The sequence below is a fragment of the Sinocyclocheilus grahami genome, unplaced genomic scaffold, assembly GCF_001515645.1.
Source record: "Sinocyclocheilus grahami isolate Dianchi unplaced genomic scaffold, SAMN03320097.WGS_v1.1 scaffold1120.1, whole genome shotgun sequence".
Taxonomy (NCBI): domain Eukaryota; kingdom Metazoa; phylum Chordata; class Actinopteri; order Cypriniformes; family Cyprinidae; genus Sinocyclocheilus; species Sinocyclocheilus grahami.
In genome coordinates this window covers 317,819-328,053 of record NW_015506299.1, presented here as the reverse complement: position 1 = coordinate 328,053, position 10,235 = coordinate 317,819, and the positions used below count along the sequence as shown (strand labels likewise).

At 38.8% G+C, this 10,235-nt stretch overlaps 1 protein-coding gene across 1 annotated transcript in view; it reads left to right on the top strand.

The window, feature by feature from the left end:
- The first annotated feature begins 1,847 nt into the window (after window positions 1-1,847).
- The window catches only part of LOC107566984 (unconventional myosin-X-like), a 41,826-nt gene continuing 33,438 nt past the window's right edge, over window positions 1,848-10,235 (top strand). Inside the window, exon 1 of the mRNA XM_016252563.1 lies at window positions 1,848-2,285. Coding sequence (XP_016108049.1) covers window positions 2,265-2,285 — 21 coding nt within the window. The 5' untranslated portion in view covers window positions 1,848-2,264. The remainder of the gene's footprint in view (window positions 2,286-10,235) is intronic.

The following is a 10,235-nucleotide window of genomic DNA, read 5'->3' as shown; positions in this document are numbered from 1 at the left end:
GTTTCGATTTCGCTGAACTGAAACATTTCCTGGTTCTGAAACGCCTGCAAATGTGCCAGTCATATAATGAACACGACCACTAGAGAGCAGTCTTGTACAGAAACTCACTACAACAGATGATAGATAGATTAATTCATTAATGCATTTAGCAGACGCTTTAATCCAAAGCGATTTACAGTGCATTGAGGCTATACATTTTTTACCAGTATGTGAGTTCTCTGCGAATTGAACCCACGACCTTTTGCACTGCTAAGGCAATGCTCTACCACTGAGCCACGTGAACACTAGAGAGATAGATATTTGTCAAACACCCATCGATTTATTTTAAAATTTTAATTTAGTTTACTTTCGTTGATTTTTGCACGCAGTGAATCAACAGAAATCATCTTTAGGTTATGCCGCGCGCCCTGGCCACGGGCAGAGATGGTCCTCACTGCAGAACACAAGATCCAGGGGGCGTGGTTGGATCCAGATCCAACCCCTCCCATCTTACATATAAGGTGCGTTCGACTTGAAGCACGGCTACAGACGGCGATCAACGAGAGTAGCCGCTTGCAGTAAGGGGCGGAGTTGAAAACGGAGCCGTCAAGTCGGACACTTTCTGCTCCCGTTCCCGTTCTGCTCCCGAGCGTTAGTGACGCTCACGCGGTGTTTGCATACTATCACAGATGAAGTGAATAAAATACAATATTTGTCAAATACACAGACATTTCAGAAACGTTTTCATGAGCAACAGAAACACTTTTTTATACTGCTTAACACAGCACCATCTGTTCAAGAATAAAGTTCAACGTAAATATATACTATTTAAAAATGAATAAAGTGGGGTTATATATGCTTTCATGATAAACGTGACTCAATATCACATTGCGACTACAGTAAACAGATTTAAGAGCAGTATTGGATTTGAAGATGTTAGAAACACACGTCATTGTTAGCATGTGGTGAATTTGGCCAATCCTGAAACAGCTGTGTCATCATTAGCACTCCTGCAGTCACTTTGAAAAAGCTGCACCAGCTGAGTCAGCCGGCTGCTCTCGAAAGGATAGCGCGGTACTTTGAAGCCACACGTGACAGTGACGTGGCGTCGGCGTCCTTCAAGTCGGACTAAATTTCTAACCAGCATGCACTGCTTCAAGTCAGCCGCCGATCGGTCTGCGCAGTGCTGCATGAAGTCGAATGCACCAATGCCGAACCCCAACCCCCCCGCCCCCCACCCCGATCCCTAAACCCACCCATCTCCACCCCTAAACCCATTCATCTCCACCCATAAACCCACCCATCTCATCCCCTTAACCCACTCATCTCCACCCCTAAACCTACCAATCTCCACCCCTAAACCCACCAATCTCCACCCCCAAACCCACCAATCTCCACCCCTAAACCCACCCATCTCCACCCCTAAACCTACCAATCTCCACCCCTAAACCCATTCATCTCCACCCATAAACCCACCAATCTCCAACCCTAAACCCACCAATATCCACCCCTAAACCTACCAATCTCCACCCCTAAACCCATTCATCTCCACCCATAAACCCACCAATCTCCACCCCTAAACCCACCCATCTCCACCCCTAAACCCACCCATCTCCACCCCTAAACCCACCCATATCCACCCCTAAACCTACCAATCTCCACCCCTAAACCCACCCATTTCCACCCCTAAACCCACCCATCTCCACCCCTAAACCTACCAATCTCCACCCCCTAGATGTGGATCCAACCACGCCCCCTGGATCTTGTGTTCTGCAGCGAGGGGCTACTGGACGGGAACAGCAGGAGGAGCGCGCGAGCGAGGCCACGGATCTCCAGAAGTTTTGCCGTTCAAACCGCGCGGGGGGCGGAGTCAACAGACAGCGAGCCGACTCAGCGGAGTCACTGCAAACTTGGCAGGTGACGAAGCCCTCGCTGTTTACCGAGGCGCGTGTCACACCGGCATACAAAGTGACCTCGCGCCGCGTCTTTATATCCCGTCACTCACACTGCGGATTTGCGCGCCCCGGTGTCACTGACCTCGGGGAAGATTAAGCTTTTTCCTGCTTTCGTGGTTGGCAGCGGAACATATGATAGTTTCCAACATATGTATGGTCTGACACAAAGACGTGTCTTTGCGCGAGAGAGAAACAAACTGGCTTCAGTGGTCTAGAGATCAGTGATATGCAGTGAGAGGCAGCATGACACTTTTCACTCTGTTGTGTCACACTTATGGTTCGGCTTGTTGACTTCTATGAAGACCTCAGAGATTCATAATTATAAGGACAATGGATAACTTTTTCACCGAGGTAAGTTGGATATGAAAATACTATTTTCATGTTGGTATAACAAGGATGTCCTGTTTTTTTCTGTTCTAGAGAACTAATATATGAACGATACAATACCAAACTCGCTGTATATTTCTATATTCTTTCATATTTCTCAGTATCTGTATATTTATGCGCTTAAGTTGCTTCATGTTATTGTAGTTTGTTTAATGTTCAGGACTCTGTGTGTGTGTGCTGAGTGTTAAAGTGTGTGTGCACGCGCTCGCGACTCCCTCACATCTCTCTCATTGGCCCGGTTCTGAACGGTTTGGGTCGTTCCCAGCGGAGCTCACAGGCATTTCCTTACCTTTCTTCTCGTTTCCTCCTCTGCATCCTGTAGCTATTATTAGAAATGTACACTGTACACTCGTTGAATTAATAAGTGGTGTTTCATTAGTGACAAATTATAGTTATTTTTTATGTAATTGCATTAAAAACTGTATAGACTGTAGAGCAATTCTGTATAAAACAATAATGGATTTAACATCAAAATGTATCATCTAGTGTTAAAATTAATGTTTTTAATGTCAACTTTTTCCTTTAAATACATTGGTCAGTTTTCAAATAATTTAGCAGTTTTATATTATTTATTTTATAAGAAAAAAACAGCAGTTTTATGTCTATTCTTGTGTTGTTCAACTGGTTTGATGGTAATATGGAATTTAGAAATGCATTGCTTTTTAGAGAGTAATTAGTATAGTAATCTAATTAGTTGCTGAAGATATAATTAGTAGCTAGTAATTCGTTTTTGAGTAACTTACCCAACACTGATAATAATATACATTTAAATTTACAATAGTAATATAAATTACATGAAGAAATAAATAGAAATTATTAAAAAAATTATAAAATTTTAAGCTTTTAAATGGTCATTTTAAAAATAAAATAATAGTTAGTAAAAGTTTTATTATCTGTAACATTCAATAAAACAATAATATTACTTTGTTATATTAAATATGTGCATTACATTTTTTTAATAGAAATGTATTATATGAAAATATAACAAGGCGAATCCATTAAAGTATTGCCAAAAGGTAATTTTGTGTAATGCTCGTCAGGACTGATGTTGATGGAAATGAGACAATAGTATTATTCATCCCTTGTGACTTGACTGTGTAATAAGTGCGAGATGATGATCGGTAGCACAAGCCGCTCCCTTGAGCCAGCGCCACATGAGTCACAAGTGAAGGTTTCTAATGTTGGCTTGAGGTGGATCATTAGTCCTATGAATTGCACTTTTCACCTGTGAAGGCGTAACCCTTATGAAATAACTCATCTCAATAAAACATATTCACTTGTACCGGCTCTGAAATATGGATTTTATATTAGAGTTTTAGATGGTTAGAGAGGGAAGCACAAAAGCAGTGGGCACCAACTTCACACAATAGTGTCAAATATCTGCCTGCTGCTGCATATCTAGTCTGCGAATCGGTTCTGGACAAAAGGAGCAGTCTTTAAAAAGAGACAGAGCTGTGTGTGCGGAAACAGATTAAGCCGAAACATGCATGCAGAATGTGGGGAAGAGCTGAGCTCGTGAATACCTGTCTCACACGCGACTCTTCTACATGACTGACCTCAGAGGGAGAGTCCACATACAAATCTGCCATTTTCTCCAGCTTTTTGTGTTTTTGGTTTAGAATGAATGCACATGCACACATTTCTGTTTGCAGTTATGGTCGTAGGCCTGCATGTCCGTTTTGTTTTAGGTATGTTTGTGTATGGTCGTGTTTGCACAGCAGCGTCGCTGAGGTTATTAGCTATAGGCGGAGCTTATTCAAAGGTAAAGCTCTTTATTTTCCTGTGAACTGGCCAATCAGAGTCTCAGGTACTGTTTGACCGTTGTGTTTTAGTGCAGAGGAGTGTGACTCTGGGAAAATAAACAATCCAGGTTATTCTTTTTTTAGTGAAACAAAAGTCCTATAGAGGATCAGAGCTGCTTTGGGTGCAATTGTGAGGTCTCCTGCACTAAGAATTAGATTATAATAACTCTGTCATTTTTTTTCTGGTAAAATGTTGTTAATATTTAAGCAGACAAACAAAGGTTTTGGTTAATTAAAGTGCTTAAATCAAACTGAACACCATAACAGAACACACAAAGGGGTGGAGCACCTGGAGTACAACAGCTATGAGACTCTATACACATATTTACCTTATTTAAATGAGGATGTTAAATGAGGATATATATATATATATATATATATATATATATTTTGATTTCGATGGTTTCATGCTTTCTGCAGTGCGCAGCCAATAATTTACCACACAAAACACGTTTTAGTCAGCACAAAACCACATTTATCCTTGCCGCATGTGAACCTGTATTTAATGTAATCTGGGTTATATATGTATATATATATATATATATATATATATATATATATATATATATATATATATATATACATACTGCATAGTTATATGTATTTTATAATAAAACTTTCTAAAAAAATCTTTTTATTCTTTGAGGATGTTCACTGACATCGACAAAGGGAGGTTTCGTCATATTTAACTAACTTCTGGGGAGAATGTTGTCCTCAAAGTGTGGAAAAGTAAACCTCACACACACACGGTCATGTACCCCCTCGGGTTTCTTTATCTGCTTGGTGTCAGGTAATCCTTCTTGACACACACACACACACACACACACACACACACACACACACGTTAAATCTTGTTGTGAGTAGCTTAATGATTACACAGCACAGTGATTCAAAGCTGCCTTTAACAAGAAACTCAGAACAGGAAAACCCCTTATGCTGATAAAGAGAAATACTGGAAGAGAAAACCGTTAGTGGATTTTGTTTTGTCTGTTCTTAAAGGGTTTGTGTGTTCCATGTTTCTGTTATGAATACTACACACAAAAAAAAAGAAAATCATTTACTCACCCTCCTGTTGTTTCAATCTCTATGACTTTCTTTGTTCCTTGAAACTCAAAAGGAGAATTTTGAAATTATGTCCTGAATGAACGGGGACTGGAATTTTCAAGCTTTAAAAAGAAAGCAAAAGCGCCATTAAATTGCTCCGTATGACTTATGTGTGATATTCCGAGTCTTCTGAAGTCATACAATAGCTTTTCGGTGAGAAATAGATCACAATTAGATAGTTTTTTTTACTGTTAATCTTCTCCAGTGAGCTGCTGTGACTGTCTCCAGGCAGTGAACTGAACTCAGATCGAATCACTCTGATTTGTGAATGAATCACTTAAATCTTTTTTTAACCAGATCAACTGATTCATTGAAAAGATCTGACTGAAAATAATTATTGTCTTGCAAGTAGCCATTGCTTCTTTCATGAACTCAAGGAGATCTCGGTTCAAGGTTGCGCATCTTCTCGACAAGTCAAATGGACTGTCACACATTTTGAATCTTGAAAACGTCAGTTCCCCATTTATTGTAATTGCATGGAAAGCATTTGCCAGGCCGTTCTCCAAAATGTCCCCTTTTGTGGTTTATGGAAGAAATAGTCATATGCGTTGGATTGAAGATAAGTGCATCATGACAGAATTTTCTTTTTAGGCAAAATATTCTTTTAATGTTGAGTCGTGTCAATTAACATGCAAAATACTGAATGTTTAATTAGTCTGTTTGTTCCTGAATGACTAAAGCATTATAATCACCAAACAAAGAGGAAGAAAACAAGAGGACTTCCTTTTATGATTCATAACAATTACAGTCTATGAGGCTTCTAAACTGTGACCAGGTACAAAGTACATCTGCATACACATGCATGCATGCACGAAGATGGGCTTTGTAGTTGTTCTGTGTGAGTTTATACAGCTCTCCCTCGTTCACTCTCGTCGTGAAGTATAAACACACATTTTTCATTGTAGGACAGAGAGAGAGAAAATGAGAGTGCTTTGGAAAAGTAGGTCAGGCGGTAATGCAGTGTATATGAGTGTGTTTGAGGGGGGTTGCTTGGTGAAAGAAGTTTAGTTGTAAGTTTAGGAGAATGGACTGTCTCTGAACATCAAGCCCAGCATGTGAGAGAGCTGAAGTTTGAGTCTTTGGGTTGGAAGTATGCAGGAATGTCCTTCATCACTGGCCTGCCTTCCTGTTGACCCAAACGATATCTGATCCCTCACTTCCTGGAGCAAAATGAGAGCAAGAAAGGGGGACCAAGAAAGAGCAATAGAGAAGTGTGTGTGCATGTGTGGTAAGCTCTAAACATGCTCGGTAAGCAGCAGTGAGATTACAGAGTAACTCTTGTCTGTTTCATCCTTTACTCCGCCCAGCCTGACCGCCCTCCAAAACTCTGATATTATTTTAAGAGTTTAGATACACAATACAAGGACACACTCAGACATGCATGTCACTTTTTAACTTCAAAGTGAGGTTTTTCTTTCATCTGAACATGAAACAAAATTAGAAAGAGTCGGTGATGTTTGATTTGGGTGTCTTTGTGCATCAGTTATGTGCGTGTGATGTTTTAGTTGGATTCTTGGTACCTGTTTAAATCTGTGAATAAAGTGAATATTGGCCAGAAAACCTGGCAGACATGTACAGTACCATTCAAAATTTTGGGGTCTGGAATATTTAAAAAAAAAAATTCTGAAAGAAAGTAATACTTTTATTCAGCAATAACGCATTAAATTGATCAAAAGTAACCTTAAAGACTTTCTATTTATCGAAGAATTATGAAAAAAAATGTAGGCTATCATGGTTTGCACAAAAAAAAGTTGATAATATGAATAAATATTTTTTGTGGACCAAGTCAGTATTAGAACAATTTGTGAAGGATCATATGACACTAAAAACTAAATGGCTTCTGAAAATTCAGCTTTGCCATCACTGGAATAAATTAAAATATCAATATTTTATATTAAGTATTCTATTTGAAAATATATTAAAATAGAAAACAATTCTTTTAAATTGTAATAATATTTCAGAGTATTACTGTTTTTACTGTATTTTTGAGAAAATAAATGCAGCCTCAGAGATGTCTTTCAAAAACGTTTTAAAAAATCTTACTGACCCCAAGCTTTTGAATATGTACATAGACTTTCTTTTTTTTCTTTCACTCGTTCTCTGCTCTTTTCTCTTAGTGAGCTACAGCAGGTTTTTTTTGTAGTCAAATAACACCATGAGTATTGAAATATTTTAAGAATTCTAATTTCGCAAAAACTGGATTGGCTAGTTACCAGTTGGACTGAAGCGTTTACGTAACATCTTATTGCTGAAATCGAGGTTTTTGTGTCATTTCAAAAGGTACACTAAGTTGGAAATCAGTGTGAACATCTAAGCAATAGTTTTGACTCAAGATATTTATGAATTAAATATGATTGGAGTATTTTTAACTGTGATATGTGAGTGTTGCATTCATAAACTGATTACAGTTGTAATCTTCTAATGTTTGCAGATAAACACGAGACACGGTCAAAGCTGCTTAACTCGAAATATGCTTCTTTCAAGGAAAAACACATACTCAAGTTCAATGCTTCAACCACCATATGCATTCCTGGATGTCCCCAAAGTGAGGTTTTGTAAGATTTAGCAAACTTCGAGGGGCATTTTTGTTCTCCACTCATACTTTAAAAATAAATAAATAAATAAACCTTGAACAATTCAAAAGTTTCTTAACATTAATTTCTTAACCTGTATCTCTAGAGATGCAGTACTTGCGGCAACCACTTGTGGCGACTCCGGGCTGGACTCCGCTTCGTCCACGGTGAAAGCCGATACGGCGATCTACAGTGCGAAGTTTATGTATTTCCTCAGCGACCAGCACGGACCAGCTCTAGGCATGACGAAGCGGATATCATCCTCTTTTGGAAGGCCAAACAAAGTAGTTTCGCTTTCACAACGAAACACACAGCGCCTTCACGACATGGCGGCGGCGGCAACAGCAATACTGCAGTGAGAATAAAAGTTACGCATTCTTTCTTTGCGTGAAGATTTGGACGGCGTTATGCAAATCTTCCCACATTGTAACGTAGACGTGGGGGCGTGTTAGAACGAGTCGTTTTAGGTAGGCGTGGTTGACTCTTAACTTTTATAAAGAATATCTCTTTGGATTTGAGACCTTAGTCTTTGCAACTTTACAGATCTTTTTTATGCACCAAGAGCTTGTAACACTCCAAAGAGAAAGGAAAAATTGAAATCGCATCATATGACCCCTTTAAGCTCTTGAGTGAAATGTTGGGAAGCATCCTGGTTTACTGCAGAGATGGTGAATTGGATTAGAAGCACAGAATTCCTGAGATAAACTTGGTTTAGGGAGGAAAACAGCTTCCTGTTTGTGTGGGTTAGAGATGCTTGATGGGGCTGACTCTGAGTGTTGAGGTTTTAAAGTCATTTGAAACTAGATCAAATCCAGTACAGAATTGATTTCTTTTGAGACAGTAAACATTGACTGTTAATACTCAAAACGCTCCATGCTAAATTATTCATATTGTAACCTCAAGCTCAAGGTTTTTTAAGTGGCATTTGACATGAGCACAATGTTATGAACATCATTGATAAAATCATCTCCTGTGGCCGAGTTGCATAATAGGTTTAGACTAGTCTTAAAAGTTGATTACATAAAAACGGAGCTTGGTCTTACTTGAATCCGAAAAAATAAGACTTCTTACTCCTTGGCTAACTGCTAGTTGGTCAAACTAGTTCTTAAGACACAGTCTTAACATAGTGTCAAGGTTTATGCAACTGGCCTTGTTCTATTTTTTTCTGTTGTCTGTCTTTCTCAGTTTGTCTGTATTTGCTTTTTTTGCAGCTACTAACTTTAGTAAACCAGTGGCAGGTTAGCAGACGGCCTGCATGTGTGCATAGTCTGTTAGAAACCATGAAGATGTGCATGTGACAGTAATCAGAGAGAAAATTACTTAAATTGTCCATTTCCTCTACAGACCTTTGTCTTTGTTTTACCAAACCAAAGTTTTTCTGTGGTTACTGTGGTCTTTCAGGTTGGCGTAAACTGTGGATTTCTTTTAAAATAATCTTTACACTTGGGCTGCAGCTATAACAGTTAATTTAACCGCTTAATCTGTTGATTAATTTTATCAGTTAATTGGACAAAAAGGCAGATTTTATTTTCAGTGTTGCATTGAAATAATTCCACATCTTGCCAAGTGCTCTCTGTCAAATAATATGCAAACTGAAAACCATTAAAAAAAAATACTAGCTAAAAAAAAAGATAGTTGCCTGTCCCAAACTCGTGCCATTAGTTGAGTCAGTGTTGCTCAAACACTCTTTCCAGTGAAATTAGTCTAATAATGGTTTATCTACTCATAGTTGTTTATGTATATTATGCTGGGTTAGGAGAAAGTGTTCAACTGTGTGTGTCCAGCTGCACAGCTGTTCTGTTGCAGTTTAGTCTGATCATTCAGCAGTTCTGTCTGTGTGTGTGTGTGTGTGTGTGTGTGCGAGTTTCCGCTCTTCTAAACTATAAAGGACTGTTGAGTTTATACCACTGCGTGCATAAGAAGTTGAGAGAGGATGACAGGTTAACTGATGAATTTTAAAGATTTAATAATCCTAATTGGTGTTCTTAAGAGTAATTCTTGAGATTCACAAGGCTTTCAGTCAGTTTTCGAATTCCACAGTCTAAATTTAACACTTGCATGTTAAAAGTTGTTTGTACTGTGGTCAGACATAATCATTTTGTTGTGTTCATGTTGTATTTGATTTATACTTTCAGTCTGATGTTTTCCATGTGGAGAAATGAGTGGTAAATTCTACATTTAGTAAATTTTAACTAGTATATACAACTACAATACCCATAATGCAGTGTAGCAATGGACTGAACACAATGCTGCAGTGTTTGATGCAGTGCCAATAGTATATATATGTGTGTGTGTGTGTGTGTGTGCATGTAATGGGGTTAAATTTCAGCTGTGTCTGCTTCAATGGGGCCTCACAGCCAGTCATGCCTGTTCAGATCACCATGTGTTTCTTCCATCAGTATGTACACTTATAGTGTGTCTGTGTGTGTGGGGGG